A 20,101-nucleotide genomic window follows, 5' to 3' on the forward strand; every position below is an offset into this window, starting at 1 on the left:
TAGCTGATTTTGAGTTTCAGAGTTAAAATAGAATAACAACCAGAATTAAATTATAATGTCCCTTTTGTAAATCAGTAATACAAGAGAATTGGTCATTGGTATAAATACGTTTGCAAGGTACTATAACCTTAATGGCAGTATCAGAGTAATGCTCAGTACGTTTTCCACTACAAGAAAGTCATCGAGACAGCAGAATTTGGCTCTGTGGCAACATAAGCAGTGATACGATCTGACTTGTTTCAGGAACATTCCATTACATGCAACTAGACATGGATAAAGAGTAAGAGGTGTCATTCTTTAATAAAAAAAACTGCATCAGGACATGATGTTATATTAAAATAATCCATTTTGTGCCACTCAGCCAGCAATTATTTTTCCTACAACAGAATGCTACATCATGTTTCATTCTTTACTTGAGGAAGTTATAAAATCAGAATCCCTTTATACTTTCTAAATGTATTTTCTAAATTCATTTTATTTGACCAATCAAAACTCACATATATGCCATTAATAAACCAAAAATCTAAAATTATATTTCCTAGTCAGTTACTGAAGTGCATAATGAAGCTGATTCAGTTACTGTGTACACAGATGAGTGATAAGTGACAACACCACACCCTGCCTGCTCAACGTACACATATGTGGTTTAAACTGATTCTTCAGTTTTTTTCTTACTACTGTGACTATGACATGTGCAAGACATCCCACCCCTTTAACGTAAGTTGAAAGTGAGGAAAAAAAAGCTGTTAATTCTCAGTCAGTACAGATTTTAAACAGAACCACACCCTTCATCATCTGGCACTGACACACACACACACACACACACACACACACACACACAAGGTGTAAAATTGAACACCGCTTCGAAACAGATCTTTATCAGCACATGGGTGTTTATGCTAATCTCAATTCAGTTTCCGGACATGCCGTGTTTGTGGTGGTTGTTAAAGCAGCACAGTAAATATAGCAGCAGATTATATTTCAGTTTGACACTTTTTTCACATGCATACCGGTTCCATCTTCAACATTTTCCACCTCCATCACTTCAGTGTTGATCCGGCCACGGAAGACATACAGTGGGCCATTGATAGACTTTGTCCTCTTGGTGGACTTCTTCCCGGAAACCCTAAACAATTACCACAAAATGGAAACAACCCATACTCAGCTTTTCTCACATTTAATAATCCTGCATATCTTTTCAATAGATCAGGGGTGTCCAATATTTTGGGGGTGCAGGTTTTAATTCCAACAAAGCCACAACAGATTCCACCTGTTAGATCTTCATTTTCAATGGACTATAAGGTGTGGCCCTTGTTCGGTAGGAATGAAAACCTGCACCCACTCTGGCCCTTTGTTAAAAAAGCCTGGACACCCCTGCAATAGACGCTTTAAGCCACAACAAAGTCATTAAAGTGAATGATGTATAGGAAGATGTGAGAAATATGTGACTGATGTCGCTCTCTAACCTGGACTTCCTCTTACAGTACACTAAAAGGTTATCGAACAGGAAGAAGACCCTTTCCTGAATGTTTCCTGCGGAGATCTTCAGCAGATTGCCATGGAGGAGTAGCTCAGTACAGATATCAGTTAGATTTGTTCCCTGGTTTAAAACGAGAGAAGGAAAGATATCAGAAAAAACATTAAACATTCGAACAAGTTTATAGTCCTACTAGGCAGTTATATAAAAATGCATACTCCAGAACTCAGTGCATGAAAATACAGTGCATCGCAAAAATATTTTTCTTAACCTGCAGACAGTATTGATTTTAGCCATTCATTGATTATAAAGCTTGCCATAAAACTGCAGAGATTTCACACTGGGGAACTGAGTGGACAGAAAAAAGTCATGGAGCACTAAATAACTGCTTACCGCCATTTACTCTATTTGTATACACCCACACAGCTATAAACTACATTTGAAATGATTGAAATAAACAAAGGTTATACAGATATGTTCATTATCTTTGAGATTTGTATCTGACTGATAATTAAAAAAAAATCATCAGAATCCTGCTGGCTAGGCACTTTCAGATTTGGAGGATTGAAACAAAGCTTTCGAAAAAAGCTTCTGAGAGCACTTAATTTTGCAAGTACTGCGGACCAAGACACAGATGATTCCATGTCAATCACACGCCAGTATATATGTACACCTCATCCAAGGCCCTATTTACGGCTTCTTATGCATATATGTGTTGTGGCCAGACTTACTGGTACGGCTATGTGCATGTACATTTGTTACCATCACGTTCTCTATTAAAGATTAAATTTGAATGATATATTATTTAAAACATAACACATATACACCTTTGAATGCTTAATACTCAGTAAGGTGTAATTTCTTAATACTGAGCATCATTGAGCTACCACTCCCCTACCACTACTTATTAGCCTGAAGTTTTCCCTCAGGAACAGGCATTTAGTTTGTTTGATGTCATGAACCTGCACAAGGCTTCTGACCGTCAATAACTGATTTTATTCGGGGAGAATGTTCCAGGCTGCCTTTTGAACAGGATGTGATTTTCCATGCTTTGCAGGTGTGTGTTCAGGAGACTTGAGTTGAGACTCCATTTTGTCTCCTTAATCAATGGTGTGTCTAAATGGGTCGATTGCAGCGCCAGTCCGGTGTCTGCTCTTGATTCTGCACTCTCTGTCCATTAGAGATGACTTACATTAGACTCGACAGAACCTACTTGATTTAGCACTTACAGTGGGCCGGCGATCTCCTGGAAACATCAGCCCGGTACGAGGCATTTGACAGCACTTAGCACAAAGTAAAACCTACAGCAGCACTTTTGCTGGTGGCATTACCGTGTAAAATGCACATTAAGGTGAAATGCAACGGCTCATTAAACTACACTTACTACGGGATGATTTCATAAGAATGGAAATTTAAGTTAGCCGTGTATGTTTCCTGCATACGCTGAAATTCTTCAGTCAGCTGGCTTTGCTGAACCATAGCAGCACAAGCGTCTGGACAGAAGCATAATGGAGCTCTGTTGTGAGCTGAGGCAACACACTGACTGGGAGGACAGTGAAGCACTGTGAGTGACGCTGCTCGATAGGAAATAACACAGCACGCGCTGGCCACTGAAAAGCAGAAGTTGCCCCCGAAATAAATAAAAATTTGATACTTTGAAAAGTGTGCAGTGTCATAATGGGAAAAGTTAAAGAGAGAGAGAGAGAGAGAGAGAGAGAGAGAGAGAGAGAGAGAGAGAGAGAGCGAGCGAGAGAGAGAGAGAGTAAGTGAAAAGAAGGGGTGGTATACAGTAGCATGTGCACAGGAATCAGCTGATCTCCTGGGTAACAAGCTGACTCTCTTGCATTAATGCTTCCTGTTTCTCTGTATGGCGTTTCTAAAGAAAATGTCACCATGGATCCAGACTAAGCAAATAAAGAAATTTAGCAGCACTACATAATCTCACTTAAATAAACCAGACTACCTCATACTATTAAAGGAAATTCTGACCTACTAAATGTTGCACCCATGTGCGCATATAAGCCACATCCTGTGCTATTCTTCGTAATCATCTGGCCAGCTCCTAACAACAGTGGTGATGTTTTGAATACTGCTTTAAATACCCCCAGTAGCCTCTCTACAGCTTGCTCAAAAGTCATCATGTGCAAACAACTACTCTTTCTCTGGTCTTAAATTTGGTGCATATAGAAGTAGGCAATGCAGTTGGGAGAGTTAAACTGACATGAAAACATACACAAACGCACTGCGAACAGTGCACACTGACCTCCCAGCCCTCTATGTGGGACTGAAGCTGCTCGAGAGCCTCCAGTTTTTCCATCTGTCTCTTCGTCTCGTTGATGTTGGAGCACACTTCTTTCATGGCCTGCAGAGCTTCTTCCACAGCCGGGTAATCCGCATGCTTTTTGGGTGTCCTTTTCAACAGCTCCTACAGTGGACACACAGTACACAAGTTCAGTGCAAGGAATCAGCTGACAACACAAACAGTGTAAGGAAAACATTAAGGAACAAGGGACGCAAAAAAAAAAGAAAGAAAGAAAGAAAGAAAGAAAGAAAGAAAGAAAGAAAGAAAGAAAGAAAGAAAGAAAGAAAGAAAGAAAGAAAGAAAGAACGAATCTGACAGACAGACAGACACAGAAGTACACAGTCAAACAGGTTTAAAAAAAGATAGAAACACAGCAGACATGCAGACAGGTAGTTAATTAAATAAGCAGATGCATGGTTGGTTAGTTGGATGGATGGATGGATGGATGGATGGATGGATGGATGAACGAATGAACAGACACACAAATATAAAAATATACAGAGAATAGACAGATAAATAGACAGAGAAATGCAGAATTATAGACAGTAAAGAGGTATCTAGATATACATATCGACGGACATACATACAAACTCATACTACAAAGGCAGAATAAACAGAGCGTAAAAAATAGAAACACTGTCAGAAGACAGAAAATCAATCTTTTTTGTTGATTCAGCACTGGTACCTTAAGCAGGAGAGGGTACTTGCAGATTCTCTGAATAGGTGAGAGCAGGTATCCCTCCAGAGGAACATCTGTGCTTTTCTTCCCTCCTAGCAACATGCAGTGCTATAGCATAAACACAGACTTGAGTCCACAAGTTATATCTACACAAATTAACTCTTCATTAACTCTGTAGATGTGTTTTGAAGCAGTGCTTACCAGTAAGAAGGTGCGGATTTCAGGGATCTTATTGAGCTCCACCAGCAGCCTCAGAGCTTTCTCGTGGTTACTACAGTATTCTCCATACACCGAGAAACGTTGTCTCTGGAGCAGAGGGAAAAAAGTTCATTAACACAAAACAGTAGATCAGCATACTAGAAAAGTTTATTGTACTGTTCTTGTAAAACAGGAATGTGTGTGTGTGTGTGTGTGTGTGTGTGTGTGTGTGTGTGTGTGTGTGTGTGTGTGTGTGTGTGTGTGTGTGTGTGTGTGTGTGTGTGTGTGTGTGTCTGCCCTATACTTCCAGGCACCACTCAGCAGATTTGCTTATTTCGCATGCTGTAATTAGCAGCACTCCAAATACAGCTTTGATGAAATGTAATTACTCCATCCACTGAGACCATAATGCATTGCAAGTGAGTTTAAACATGCTTGGTATTACTGCAGGGGGAATGATGATGGCTGATTTGCCAAAAATGATGATGATTAGGGGTGAACAGAACTAAATATAAATTATACTGTACCTTATTGTATACAGACAGAAATATAAGATGCTTCCTATTTATAATTTTTTTTTATTTTCTTCGGTTGGAAAGAACGGTTTACAAGGCATCAAGTGCTGCTGGAAGTTTGTCGGTTGAGTTTGTGTAACATCTGTCTACCATTTTTATTTTCCGATTAACAATGTATTAGTCAAAATGTATAATTTACTAAAGTGCCCACTTTCATTTTCTTTAAAACATATGTAAAATTTTGTCTAATATTTAAATAAAGAGGAGAAAACCTTAAAAATCATTGGTTTAAATGTGCGACAGAAACTACCTCTATTAGTTTCGTACAATCATCTGAGGCACATTCGATATCTACATACAGTACAGACCAAAAGTTTGGACACACCTTCTCATTCAAAGAGTTTTCTTTATTTTCATGACTATGAAAATTGTAGAGTCACACTGAAGGCATCAAGGGCTATTTGACCAAGAAGGAGAGTGATGGGGTGCTGCGCAAGATGACCTGGCCTCCACAGTCACCGGACCTGAACCCAATCGAGATGGTTTAGGGGTGAGCTGGACCGCAGAGTGAAGGCAAAAGGGCCAACAAGTGCCAAGCATCTCTCGGGGAACTCCTTCAAGACTGTTGGAAGACCATTTCAGGTGACTACCTCTTGAAGCTCATCAAGAGAATGCCAAGAGTGTGCAAAGCAGTAATCAAAGCAAAAGGTGGCTACTTTGAAGAACCATTGAATATGACATTTTTCAGTTGTTTCACACTTTTTTGTTATGTATATAATTCCATATATAATTCCACATGTGTTAATTCATAGTTTTGATGCCTTCAGTGTGACTCTACAATTTTCATAGTCATGAAAATAAAGAAAACTCTTTGAATGAGAAGGTGTGTCCAAACTTTTGGTCTGTACTGTATGTTCTCATTAATTAAACACAAATTAAATAATACAGCAATCTTTGTGAAAATTGGTTATTAGTAACTGTAAATCTATTAGCTGTACCAGCTACTGTATTGTGTACTCATTTGAGACTACGTATATCTTATTTTTATTAGTTTAACACAAATGAAATAACATAAATCTGTGTGGAAACTGGTTGGATTTCTATGTAAAATTTCATATCTTTGGGTTAGCTATTAGCAAAATAGCCCAGCACGTTAACCCAGCACGTTAGCTATATTGGCCACAAAACTTTTTACAGAGAAGCCAACAAGCCTTGCTACTTCTTTGCTAACATTATTATTATTTTTTTGTAACAGCAATAAAATGACAGGGGATATTTTTTCTTTTTTTTACAGATCATTCTGTACACAGGAACTAATTACAGATAGGAACTGTAGTTTGTGATAAGGGAAATAAAACAATGTCATTATCACAAGTGTTGCAGGAGTCTAAAGAATCATTTAATCGATGTGTTGGGATTTTTCACATTCTCGCTGTGCTATTTGCAGCAGAAATGGTTTTTCTTTAGTAGTATCCTGACAGTGCTGGTATTTCTACCTCTGTTTCTTCATTTTGTCTACAGAGTATAGTGTTAAAATTCATAATGATTATGAATTTTTTTTTTTTATCTTTTCAGCATTTAAAACCATTTCAGACTCAAATCAAAATACAGACATGAATATTTGAAGCATTTAACAGATACAGACAGTGAAGATTATTATTCCTCTTTTTATTTATATTTGTTTGATTATTTATTTATTAAAGACGTAGGAAAAATATTATCGTGAAATCTTTTTCTAAGTGCGTCACAAACATTGACCTCCTCCCTTTTCATTCAAACATTAATGAAAGTTGTGTCGAAAAAAGAGATGTGTTACACTTTTGTTATTCAGTAAAACACAGGAATTGAAATCGGAGCTCATTGAAGTCTAAACTAAGGCAGCCAAGGATGCAAAGCTTGAAGAAAACAGGAAGTGGTACACACGAGCACAGCAAGTCATGGGTGTGTGCCATCGCATCGCATCGTCTCTTCTACTCGAATGGTCTAGCCGTTAGCCCTAAAGAAGTCGTCTGACATTCGTGTCCAAATATTAGCACTGTTATTAGTTCATCGTTTAAAAAAAGAGAAGCACTCGGTTGTTTAAAAATACGCATATGTTATATAGAGCTTTCGGAAAGACAACTTTCTATACAAGATATTATTATTTATACAACATAACTGTCGAAATTCTCAATTCTGTTTGGCCGAAATGTGTTGATTAATTCACATATCAATTGATTTAGATTTAAATTTTAGATTTAAAAACAAACAGATGCCAGCAGCCTGTTCTTCCATGACAAAAATATAAATTTTTCGATAGCAAATATTGAGTTATTCCACTCTGCATTGCACCAAAAGTGAGTAAATAAATTACAGTGCTTTATAGATGCTTGGTCTGACCTAAAAAACACATTGTGATGTTAAGTTCCTGTAAGCCTCGGTCAACTACTTCAAGTCAGTGTGTCTGCACTGAGGTCACTGAATGTAAATTATGTATGGAGGTTTGATCTGATGGTGAGTATATTGAGCTGTTTTGAAGAAATGTCCAGGCTTAATGTTGCACCCATAACTGGTGTGATGCTCGCATCAGGGTAAGCGGAGTCACTTTTTTGACCATACTGATGGACATAAACATTATACAGAGATTACCACAAACAGCTCCAGATTAATGCTTACTTGAGACTGTCAACCACAAGTCTTTCTCTGTCTCTAACTCTCCGTCTCTCGCTCTCTCTATCTGTCTGGCTGGCTGGCTGGCTGTCTTTCTCTGTGTTTTTTGTTCTGTGTCTTCATGTCTTCTCTCTCTCTCTCTCTCTCTTTCTCTCTCTCTCAGATTGAGGGCTCTTTTTTCGACCCTTCCACCCTGAGAGGAGAATTCAAACCCCAGAGTGTTTGCTTTCATTTTTAAATTGAATTCCTAATCTGAAAGCTCACACTTGGCTCTAAAACAAATCTTACATTCTTATATAAATAAAATGCACAACAGTGATATTAAGGGTATTCACACTGCAGCCAGTAAATCACAAGAAAGTAAATATTCAAAGTGACGTATTTCAGTTAATCACTAAATTCAAACTTTTCCCCCCTCACTGTGTTATTTTTAGATAGCTTATTTCAAGCTCGGTGTGTGCAAATTTCTTTTAAGAAGTGCTTCTGTTTAAACCCCTCCTCTTCCTGAATTATGCAGTGACTCATGCTTTGCTTAATGTGGGCTAAAATATACCTCTAATACCCAGGTTACATCAGCAGGGCAGACACATACTAATAAGCCTTATGTAAAGAAAAAAGAGAAAAATTGTCAAAGGCTTTACTTCATACAGACCGTCAAAAACAGACAAACTGTATTTGTGGACACCTGACAATAATATGTGTATGTGTTCTTCAAACATCTTATTCCACATTTGGTCCCTATTTGCTGGTATAATAACCTCCATTCTTCTGAGAAGATGTTGCACTGGAGTGTGGTTGTGAAGATTGTGTCTCCAAGGGCTGTAGTAGATTTAGGCACTGATGTAGGTTAAGGAGTTCTGGTGTGCAGTAAATCTTCCAGTTCATCCCAAAGGTGTTTAATAGGGTTGATGTCAGAGCTTTCCACCCATGAAAACCACATCGTCATAGAGCTGGCTTTGTGCACAGGGCATTGTCATGCTGAACTGAATGGATAATTTAATGCTTACACATCCAAAAACATGCTATAAATTTGTGTGCCTTCAAATTTGCACACAACAGATTTGGGGAAAATCCACATATGGCTGGAAATCTCTAGATTCTGGTTGCTTTTGTCCATACAGTGTATGATAATGTGTTAAGTCTCACATGGACATAATATTGTAGAAGCCCACACCCATAATCACTTTATCGACTTATCATACGCTATATAGACCTTAATTAATTGTTGCCCATACTGTATCTTGAATCTTTGTGATCATTCTAAAAGCATTTGAATTGACTGAATCATGCAGGGAAAGAATATGATATTAACGTAGACGATATATATATCGTACAGCCCTAAAGCATAGTATGCTTGAATCCAATTTTAGATGAATGTATTCGAAAATAAAATATGCAGTCATTGGAAGGAGACTCACAAACTGGAGAAAGGCGTGACCGAGTGCGTGATGAGGCTGGGGCTCAGGCTGCAGACTGGCCTCCAGTGTAGAGACAAACTCCTTGTGTACATCCAAGATCTCTTCAATGTTGGAGAATAAGATCTGACAGTAGCAGAAAACAGTACAAGTGTTGATAGCAAGACTAAGATTTAATACATAGCTTTACTGCTCGCTTTATTGTGGGGGTATTTAGTGTATGCACATTTATACCTTAACCTGTTCCGGTGTCAGAGACTGCTGATTTTCTCCCATCTGTCTGATTCTTTGGAGAAAGGCCTAAAGAAAGAAACAAAGCACATGGTTATAATGATGTTATTTTTCCAGGAACAGGATGATGAAATTGTTCAAACTTATTCTGGCAATCAATTTAAACAACTGCTAAACACATGATGTGTCATGGGGAAGGTGTGATAAATAAATAATAAAAAAACTGAATGTTATAGATCACATCAGTCCCATAATCAGAAGCACCATGTGAAAATGCCTGGAACCGCACAGGTTTGACAGACAACATGGTTTTTCGGTGATATCAGTATTTGGCAAATATTGTAATTATGACTAAAAAGCAAATATTTTTTGCAGCTCCTTTGTGGTTTGGGTTGCATCATGTTTTGGGAACAGAAACTGACTGGTTGAAATGTACAAATGTTCTATAAATACATATAGTCACAGCCAAATTAGGTACCATGTCCCCTTTTTTCCCTTTAAATAAATAAATAAGATTAAAAGAAAACGGCAGCACTGTGGCATAGTGGTTTCCTCTGTGGTTCCTCTGTTTAATCTTGAGTTCAGGTCTGTGTGAAGTTGCACACTCTGTGACTGTATGGGTTTTTAATCAGGGTCCAAAATAGCTCAAAAACATGTGTACTCAGTAAGCTTAGTCTCGTAAATGAGCACCTGCGTGGTGTCCTACAATGGACTGAGGTTCCATTCAGGAAGTATTCTGAGAACAGGCTCCAGATTGTTGACCACCCTGACCATGATAAAACAATTACTTAATAACGGAAGAACAAAAGAACCAGCAAAAAGAAAGGCAACAGATCCATAGGTTCTAATCCAATAACAATGTGTTGCCAGCATGAATTATTTTCATCCACTCATCCCAAATCATAATTCTGACTCAGAGCTGGTCAGACTCACTTTGCTGCTTTGTCAACTTTTGTGAACCACTGAGGTGGTCAAGTTCTCCAAAAAAGGAGTGCTGTTTACGGGTAAGAATCTGCGGCTAGAAGAACATGATTCAGCACCTGTTTGCTGGAAAAACGCTTTTACATTAATAGACGGATGCTGGCAATATTAGCATCAATTATAAAAATGATGGACTCACTCATACTGTGTGTGACGTCACTGTCATACTGCTGTCAAATTATACACAGCAAGAGAAACTATGAGATATTAAGTGCTCCCACATCCAGGGCTTTGTGTGGGTAAGTGGGTGTCTCCTCTAAAAAAAACAGACTCTGCCACTCAAAGCCTGCTTCTAATTATGGCTCTGTAAAACTATTCTCAGCAGCTGGCTCCCTTTCTGTGCCGTATACGTTCGCTCCAGTCTGCCTGTGTTGAATTACCTGACACGCTCCCGTCTCCTGTGCAGTCATTGTCAGCATGAGCTGTTCTGTCTTTCTGTTCTGACTGTCTCTCGCCTCTCATCTGTATGCTGTGTCCCGGTCTGTTTTTGTTCTCAAATTCAGATCCATTACATTCTGCCTCTGTTTCAAAATCTCCAGTTTTGCCCTTTGCCACAACAGCATGACGCGTGCCACATTTAGGAGTACCGCTCCCCTGCCCCGTGTCGTGCCAATCCTTTCAGCCCTGCCCTTAATGACAGACCTCGTCTCCCACTTACATGGCGGCCCAGACGCCCTGCATGTGCGCTGCAACTCTAGGGGCACAAATTATCTTTCCTTAAACCGGCTATTAGTGTTTTTGCGCGTTTTAAATCCACGGCTCGGTGTATTGAGCGTTCTGGCTTGAACATTTAAAGGGCCGAGGCATATCGGCAGATGTACAGCCACCTCCTGGTGTTTCTACCTTGAATGCTAATACAAGCATTAGGAGATTTTTTTTTGCTACTTATGTATTATTCTACAATATAGTCAAGTATACTGTGTCCATAATGACAACTAGCAGATGGATGGGCAGGAGGAAGCAGTAAAGGGGTTTATCAGTAGTATATGCCGGTCAACAAAAACTAGATCAGTATAGGAAATCATTAAATATGTTGAGCTGATGGCTACCTAAAATCGTTTACCCCTGAAGTGTTTTATTCCTCTTATCAAACAGCAGAATACAGTTTTAATAGTGCAGAATATTTGTGAACAAGTTCAATCCTGTTCTTACTCATGTTATAAACAGTAGTTGCATCACTGAACCAACCTTCCATTTTTTCTCTCTCTGGAAGCTAATCATAAGATAAAAATGCAGCTTGTCACATAAATTCAGAAACCGCACATCGTGAAAACTTCACCTGCAGCAGAATCTTTTTAAAGTTACTGCTTTACCTTAAAGCACTGACTTTGAATAAAGTGTTCTTTCATAAAATATTCAAAATAACCTTAGAGAATGACTCACCATAGAGACGTCCAGATGGTTTTCATATTAACATATATTTTTATATGCTTATTGTTAACTTGATATATGTGGATCACATACATTTCTATGAATGATCTGTTACCATAGAAATTATATCAGATTAAGAGCATGAATATAAACCTTACTATACTATACTATATGAAGAAAAGTATTAGGACACCTGACATTTCCATCCATATGTGATTCCTCCCCAAAGCTATTACCGCAAAGTTGGAGGCACGCAATTGTAGAGGATGCCTTTCGGACGCTGTAGCTTTAACTTGTCCCTTTAGTTTTACTAGAAGACCCACAAAACCCACTTCTATTAAGACATGGTTTACATGGGTTGGAGTGGAAGAGCTCTGACCTCAACCCGACTGAACACCTTTGGGATGAACTGGAATACTGACTGCACCCCAGGGCTCATCACCCTATACCAGCACTCAACATTTCTAATGCTATTTGGCTGAATGAGCACAAATCTCCACAAACACACCTTACTTTTTAGTGGAACATATTACTAGGAGAGTGGAGGGGGAAATTATAACTGCAAATGGTAACTAAATGTTGAATGAGATGTTCAAAAGGCACATATGAATATTATGGTCAGGCGATCACATTGTCCACAGAGTATAAGTCAGATATTGCATTAAAAATAATAATAATAATAAAATAAAACGTGGCACAACAAACAAAATAGCTTGTCAAATGAAAATTTCTCTGATATTGCTACATTAAATGTCTTGTCCTTTTTGCAGATAAATTTGCATCATTACAAAAATGTATGCAATTGAGCTAAATTATTTGTTGAATTGTGAACACAAAACACACAAGGTGTAGCTTAGTGGACTTTGGATTTGAAGGTTCAAATCCCAGCCACAACAACCTCCTGATCAATAAAAAAGTTTAATGACAAATATTACTTAAATATATATTTTCATTAGATTTTTTTTATTATAATTTAAACAGAATTCTTAAGGTCTGTTTTAACCTTAATCACATTAATTATCCATTTTAAGTATTTGATCATACTGCTCTATATCAAAGACTGTGTGTGTGTGTGTGTGTGTGTGTGTGTGTGTGTGTGTGTGTGTGTGTATATAAATACAGTTCATCATTACACCCTTCATAATAAAATCATGCCTGTGACAGGTCCTCACTCCAAAAATAAAGCAGTAAATATACTTGCTCTGAACTAAACATAGATCTCAGCTCCCCAAAGTAAAATAACTTGATGTGTATAACTGATACCCGATTAAGATTTACTCTGGCCTTACACTGGCGACAGCACTATATGCTGTTTTCTGACCAGCCTCTGGCAGGGTGAAGGGGATCCGTCCTTCAGGCGTGCACTAATGAAATTTCCCATATGGCAGATCCAAACTCATCCTGACTGATCATCCATGTGTGAGGTGGCCAAAAAAGGCGCAGGGCCAAAAGCCAGGAAGCTGAGCATCCGTAAAGCCCATAGCGAGAGGAAAGGGTGGTGGCGGGCACTAGACAGACATCCAACCTGTGACCTCACGAAAGCCTAATGTGCATGTATAAGACCATTAGACTGTAAATTATACAAGGAAACACTTGTTTATAGCTAAAACAATGTGTATTATTAGAACTTTGAATGAATAAAAACAGTGTCATTCATAAATCATTGAAAATAATTGATAAACAAAGGGGAATTAATTCTGTTAAAGGCTGAGTCATATCACATCACCCAGTCTTTTATTGATTGTTGTGTTTTGTTGAGCTGCATCTCATTCTCTTTTTTACACAGCGGATATGTCTTCATATTATCTTCACTCAGCTTTATGACTGGCAGGTGCCCTTTGAAGACTGGCAAGTGTCAAGTGTCAATATGATTAATCTCTAGTAACTGGAACAGCAGGCATATTTCATAAGATGGAAGATCGACTGTATGTGCACTGCGTGTATGTTCTGTTCCCATACAGAGAATGACTTTAGTCTTCAACGTCTTCAGCGCCGGCACTGCTTTCGCCACCGCTCGCCGCACTGACGTCAAAAAAGACAGGTAAATAAACATATCTGCCATGGTTCTGCCTTGCTTCCATGGCAACGGTTGCCGTTCCTCAGGGAGACCGAGAGTGAGGTAAGTAGTGGTAGAGGCCAGGTAACGCAGAGATTACAGGAAATTTAAAATTCATCTGTTCCCTCACGGCTCAATCGAAGCGGTCACACCCGTTGTTATGCCGTATTAAATGTCAGCCAGGGACGTGCAACTTCTTTGTGACGTGAAACCTTGTCAAAGCATGTGTGCATACTGCTTAATGTAAATAACATCAAATAGAGGTAATTTGAATTTAAAAAAAGCTTTTCTGAAAGAAGAAAAGTCTGTATTTATATAATATTAAAAAGAAAACATTTTAAAGTGATCGATGCTAAACACCTGGTGCCTATTACTATTTTATTGGCTTCACTTAGCAACACTTAGCAGAAGCTATTCAGATGCAGTTTGGTGCATAAGTATTTGAACAGTGATGCAATTTTTGACATTTCAGAATCAGAATCAGGTTTAATAGATAAGTGTGTTGACTCACACAAGAAATTTGGTTTCAGCTGTTGGTGACTCAAAAGTACAGACAAATAATAACACTATACATTTAGTTTATAGACAAGACTATACAGACAATACAGACTATATAAGTCTACGATTGCACCACTTCAACATCTTTAAAATTATTTGCATCTTGCAAATCCACAGTAATGGTGTACTGAGTCAAAAACTGTCACTGTCCAAATTTTTATGGACCTTTCTAGACATATTGTATATTGTGATGTCTTCATAAATTCCCCCAACACCACTCCCACTCCCATTTATTAATTGCTTTATTACCAGAGTGCTGCTGAATTCTGATTCGAACAGTAGCATCTAGTTTAGGTTTATAGTCATATATTCCATATATGAACATATATGGAATAAAATGTGTGTATTATTTTTATAACCAAGTTTGCTGCAATAAGTGATACCAGGCTCTATTCTTTCCTGACTTTCTACAACATTAAGTACATCAGGCTATCTTTTAATAAATAAAAAACAGAGGAATACATTTAACAACACCATGTTATAACTGTGCCCGGTATTGCTTTATTTCCTACTTATAAAATCTTTTGTGTTACTGTAAAGTCTTTTCAGGATCATTTAGATTTGCTGACTTGGCTTATACTTTTATCCAAGTACCACATTTACTGATATTGATTCAAGTATTCTCTCTCTCTCTTTTTGGTGCTGGATCCATAAACTGGTCTGCATTAGCCGGTAAACCAGTGCTTATTGGTGCAAGTTATCGTAGCGCAGAAAGATGGTGTAGTTCAATCAGTGCACGAGTACTGAGTCTTTCCTTCTGCAGCTGGTGATCAGAAGGATCGCATTACCCGCCGGATGAGAGCCCGAGGCAATCGTGACAAGAAAAAAAACATGCAAGTGTCCATATGTCTCAGGCAATCTGTTTTCTCAGTGAACTATAGAAAAAAATAGTTGACAATGGCAGTGTTGGTGACCTTAACCAAACATCAGCCTCTGGAGTCACTGAGTGGATGGGTCTTAGTTTTTAGGAAGGAAATGACACCATGCCTGAAAAGATTTTTTACACCCACACACAATAAACTAGTACTGTTATTTGTGTGGACATGATTTCTTCCAAACTGCACACTATAGAGCAGTTGGATGGGGATGAGGGGATGCAGTAGCTTGCACTGCCTTTCACCTTTGTACTGGAGATGGCTGAGCACAGACAGTGCAGACTCCTAGGAACAGAGGAGCTAGTTACACACACACACACACACACACACACACACACACAGAGAGAGCAAAGACAAGAGACAGAGAGAAGCGGTCACAAAAAAAAAGACAAAGCAGTGTGAAATTTATACCTACAAGTCATTTTGTGACTGAAATGTTCCACCCTTGTGGCTGTTAATTGCTGAATAGATCCCTCTAAAGTGCTAAATAGTGCAGATATTAACCTGTGACTAGCTGATACAGACTGCAGGTAGACACTTTCTTCAGAAACACTTTTTATTTTTTTAAATAAATGGTCTACACGAATTGAGTGGCTGACTCAGAATATATACTGTATTATAAATCCGGGAGAATTGCTTAGCTCAGTCTGACTGCTTGAACCTGCACCTAACACCTAGAAATTATTTTGCGGCAGAACCCACAATGCTAAACTAGTAAGCAAACCAGGCTTAAATCATAGCTCAGATCCTGAAATCTTTATCTTTCTGTGACAAATGCTTGTTTGCTTATGAGAAGTAGGCTAGCCAGCCAGCTAAGCTGATAACATTATGATTGATATGGTTCACTTTTACTTATCTGCAGGCTAGCTGCTGGCTAATCCAATTAATCATGAACAAAGTGCTCACTTGTTATGGTTTCTGACAGGTTATACTTTAGAAAAATCAATCTATATAGATCAAGGCAACCTATACAAAAACATGGACTTTATTACTAGCAATTTCTTAGCCGACTAGCTAAATGGTAATAAACTAGCTAGACAGCTAAGTTACTGATGAGTCAAATGTTGCCTGCTATGGGACAGGTTTGGCTACTGAACAATAAATCACTGGGAATTTTGCCAATATGTATCGTTTAAACCTGTGACAAATATGAACCAATTTGCTAGCACTTTACTAGTTAACAAGTTAATTATATGGCTGACTAATAATTAACCTAATGACACCTAATCATTAAAATGCTAGTAATTTGCTAGGATTTCTGGGAACGAGGATTTCACAGTATAAATCCTTCAATAAATGTGTTTATAGTGCATTTTTAAATATTTCTTAGGCATTTAAAAAATCAAAATGGCAATTTTACAAGTCTATTTAATAAAATGTACCAGCCTTTAGACTGCACAGTCAGGCAAACAAAATAAGAACAAAACACCAAGCATCTGGCCAGCTCACAACCTCAAGTGACATTTCTGCAAAAAGAAAGTGGCACAAGACACCAGGCCTCGCACTTTGAGGTTAGCATAGGCTAAGCGTCTAATCATGTAAAAGAATCATACTGCATGAAAAACATGTATGCTGTTGAAACTGATGAAAAACAACAGAGCTGGATAACAGCCATTCACTGCAAACCACACTTACCATACGCAATCTCGCTGCAGCTGCACGTCAGCATATCGTGCACGTGAACAATCTCAAAAACGATCTGAATGGTGAAATAAAGGATGCACGCTGGGTTTAGTCTCTGTGTCACAGGGGAATGTCAAAGGTGTAATTAGACCTTTATTGTCAGTGGTAATGTCTAGGAGGAGAAGCACAGGCTCCACGCTCACAGAAAACTCAACACTCTGTGCCAACACTCACACGCCATTCTGTGTCACTTTCACACTTTCTCACAGGATCAGACACTGAAGTAGTGCTGCTAAATGGCCATTCTCACACAATGCTGTCAAAGCTTTCATTAGCATGCTAACACGCACTAGCCTGTCCTGTTCGAATAAACAAATACTTCGACAACTCAATTAGCCGAGAGAACATGCAGCTTGATTAAATGAATTCGATTTGGCAAACTATTTGTTTCCCTTAAAATTAGAAAAAAAAACCCTCACTCAAACCATGCTATTTTCTATGCTTAAACTGAACACAAATATTTTAATATCTGTTTCTTTTGTTTTTTTTGAAAAACAACAGAAACCATTATAGAATCTGTAATGGTTATGATGGCAGTTGCATTGGTTTTTTAATAGTAACTAATGGTCCCTATTTGTAATTAAAAAAAAATTGTTATGACTAGTTGATAGGACCAACTGAACACCTTTGGCAACTTCTAGATCAAATGTTAGTATCTATAGGACACCAATAGCAACCATCAAGACATCATCCAAATTACAGTATGATTCTAAAATAGTTTCTTGGATTTAATAGATGTTAATGATTTAATGATGTACACAAACACATTAAGCACTGGAAATAACGTTGCTAATCGGTTTCTTTTGTTTGTACTTTCCAGCAGGGACATCTGAGCAAAAAAAAAAAAGGCCAGAGCCGAGCATGTAAAATCGCTGCGCATGTGTTTCTTTTTCTCTGAAGACGTACATCACAAGTTACAGTAATTGTCTCTCAAGCAGAAAGTTCACAAAAATAATGGTAAAGCAAACTAGTGAGAGTTCTGGTTCTGACAAAAACAAAAAGAGGAAGGATGTCCTCGGACAGGAAGCGGCTCAGTGTGAAGAGGCATCGTGCAGTCAGATGCTTTCAGCACACCAGATCAGGCCTCATTTGCAAATAAATGCTCCTGCAGCTTTAGAACTTCAGTCTCACAATGCATCAGCATCTCGATCGACATTTTTCAAAGTGCAATTTCATCAACACCTAGAATCCTTTTTGACTAATTTATGTACCAGTGTACTTATGTGACAGGATTTGTTCTGACTGACTCAGTTATTAAATTGCCACTTTTAACTTTTTTATATATATACACACACATGTAGGTACTTTCTTACTACTAGTCCATAAATCAGTGTTTATGTGGGTTCAGATAATGACCCCACAACTTTCACAACAAAGCTAATGAAATCAGACTGATGGCCATATGTTGCGAGGAAAAAGCTCGCTGAGCGTATCCCCATGTCCCTGTCCTGCTCCAAATGTAGAGGGTGGCAGAAGGTTAGACATGGGTGACAAGCCTTTTCGTTTGAAGTGAGCTGCTCAGGCAAGCATGGTCCGACACAGCGAGGTAAAGACACCCAGACTGGCCATATGCTCTCCTAGACAGCACCCTCATCCAAGAAAACTCGGGGTCAAGGGCCTGCTGCCGTGACCTTCTGCTATTAGCGCACTAGCCACGCTTCGGCTGTCCTAGCGGCGAGCTTTATGCTCAGTAAGCAACAGCTGAATAACAAAACGTGTGAAAAGTACTTCATGAGCAACTCCGTTTCTCGCACAACACAAACACTGATACTTTTGCACTCGGATTAACTTGTTGCACTCCATGCATCAGGTTACAAGGGGAACGTATTGCTTATAATACTGTTAAGTTACAAATTAAAAAGGACAGAACAGAATCTCCATTTTTTTGTCTGTAAAAAGTCAGAGTTGCTGTAGTATGAATGTAATATAGATCATCATCAAATGTCGGTCAATGCAGAAATAATAAAAGAGATCCTTTGTTTAAGCCAATACATCTATTTTTTTCCTGAAATGGTTAACAGTTGTGAAAAAAAAACTAATACAATGCCATTCAGATGGAACGAGATATCCAGACGTGTCTATCAAGTCTGCTGCCAAAGGATGTCTATTTTAATTATGACTGACGACGATCGCAGCGGATAAGTGAGAGTGTAAAAAACACAGAAATGGAATTATTAGTACAATGTCACACTTAAAATAACTTTTGCATATTAGACACAACTCATTTCCATGCAAACTGTTGTTATAGAACTGGTGTCTGAGCAAGCTACACACAAGTATTAGTAGGTCAGGTAACTATAACAAGTATGTTGGTTTTATTTGTGCTATGAACTTACCCAAAACCCCTAGAAATGCTGCTTCTCTGAAAGACCCTTTAAATGTCATCCATAATTCTGCATTTTAAACTCTTCGTTTTATTTTGGTGGATGTGAGGACAAATAAAACTAAAATTATAAAATAAATAAATATAAAACTCTTTCCCACATGATATGGTGGTCTAAAGTGATCTGTATGAATGGTGTCAATTTGGACACATCACCTGTGGTTATTTCCATAGGTCATTTTTATTGAAGGTGAAATACACTTCACAGTGTAATCCTTTTCAGATGCGTGCACAAAGTCCATTAAAACACACTGGACATGACAGATTCATATGAGACCCCAAATGATGAGACATCAATATGAACAAGGCTGTAGAAGTACCTTTTTTGTTTCCTAAAGGACATTTTGATTGATGGAGCTTTTTCTTTTCATCTTCGTGTGGCCCTAAGGGGAACGTTATTTGTCTATTGCTTTAAAGCACCTTTTTTTAATCACTTTGAATTGGGGAAAAAATAGTATTATCCTGGTTTTTTTTGTTTGTTTTACACAAAATACACAACTACTCAACAGCTCAGAATAATAAGCATTCATTTCCTAATACGAGTTTCCCCTAAGGGGCCATAACCATCGACCACAACTACCTCTAAACACTTTCTACTGTTTGCAGTTGTGAAGAGCAGAATTGTTCATTAAGAAACCATGGATAAGTCTGACTTTTGCAATCACATGGGATGTAAAGGCCATGACCCAGTTTGCGAAAGTCCGCAGAAAAAAAAAAAACACGCTTCG

General features: G+C 38.3%; 1 protein-coding gene across 1 annotated transcript in view; it reads right to left on the reverse strand.

The window, feature by feature from the left end:
• Positions 1-20,101, reverse strand: part of prex1 (phosphatidylinositol-3,4,5-trisphosphate-dependent Rac exchange factor 1) — a 77,262-nt gene that overhangs the window by 46,666 nt on the left and 10,495 nt on the right. The window contains exons 2-8 of the mRNA XM_046871125.1: positions 9,470-9,535; positions 9,239-9,361; positions 4,660-4,764; positions 4,465-4,566; positions 3,741-3,902; positions 1,467-1,600; positions 1,011-1,126 (exon numbers count right to left, since the gene is read on the reverse strand). Coding sequence (XP_046727081.1) covers positions 1,011-1,126; positions 1,467-1,600; positions 3,741-3,902; positions 4,465-4,566; positions 4,660-4,764; positions 9,239-9,361; positions 9,470-9,535 — 808 coding nt within the window. The remainder of the gene's footprint in view (positions 1-1,010; positions 1,127-1,466; positions 1,601-3,740; positions 3,903-4,464; positions 4,567-4,659; positions 4,765-9,238; positions 9,362-9,469; positions 9,536-20,101) is intronic.

This window comes from Silurus meridionalis, chromosome 17, assembly GCF_014805685.1.
Source record: "Silurus meridionalis isolate SWU-2019-XX chromosome 17, ASM1480568v1, whole genome shotgun sequence".
Classification (NCBI taxonomy): Eukaryota; Metazoa; Chordata; class Actinopteri; order Siluriformes; family Siluridae; genus Silurus; species Silurus meridionalis.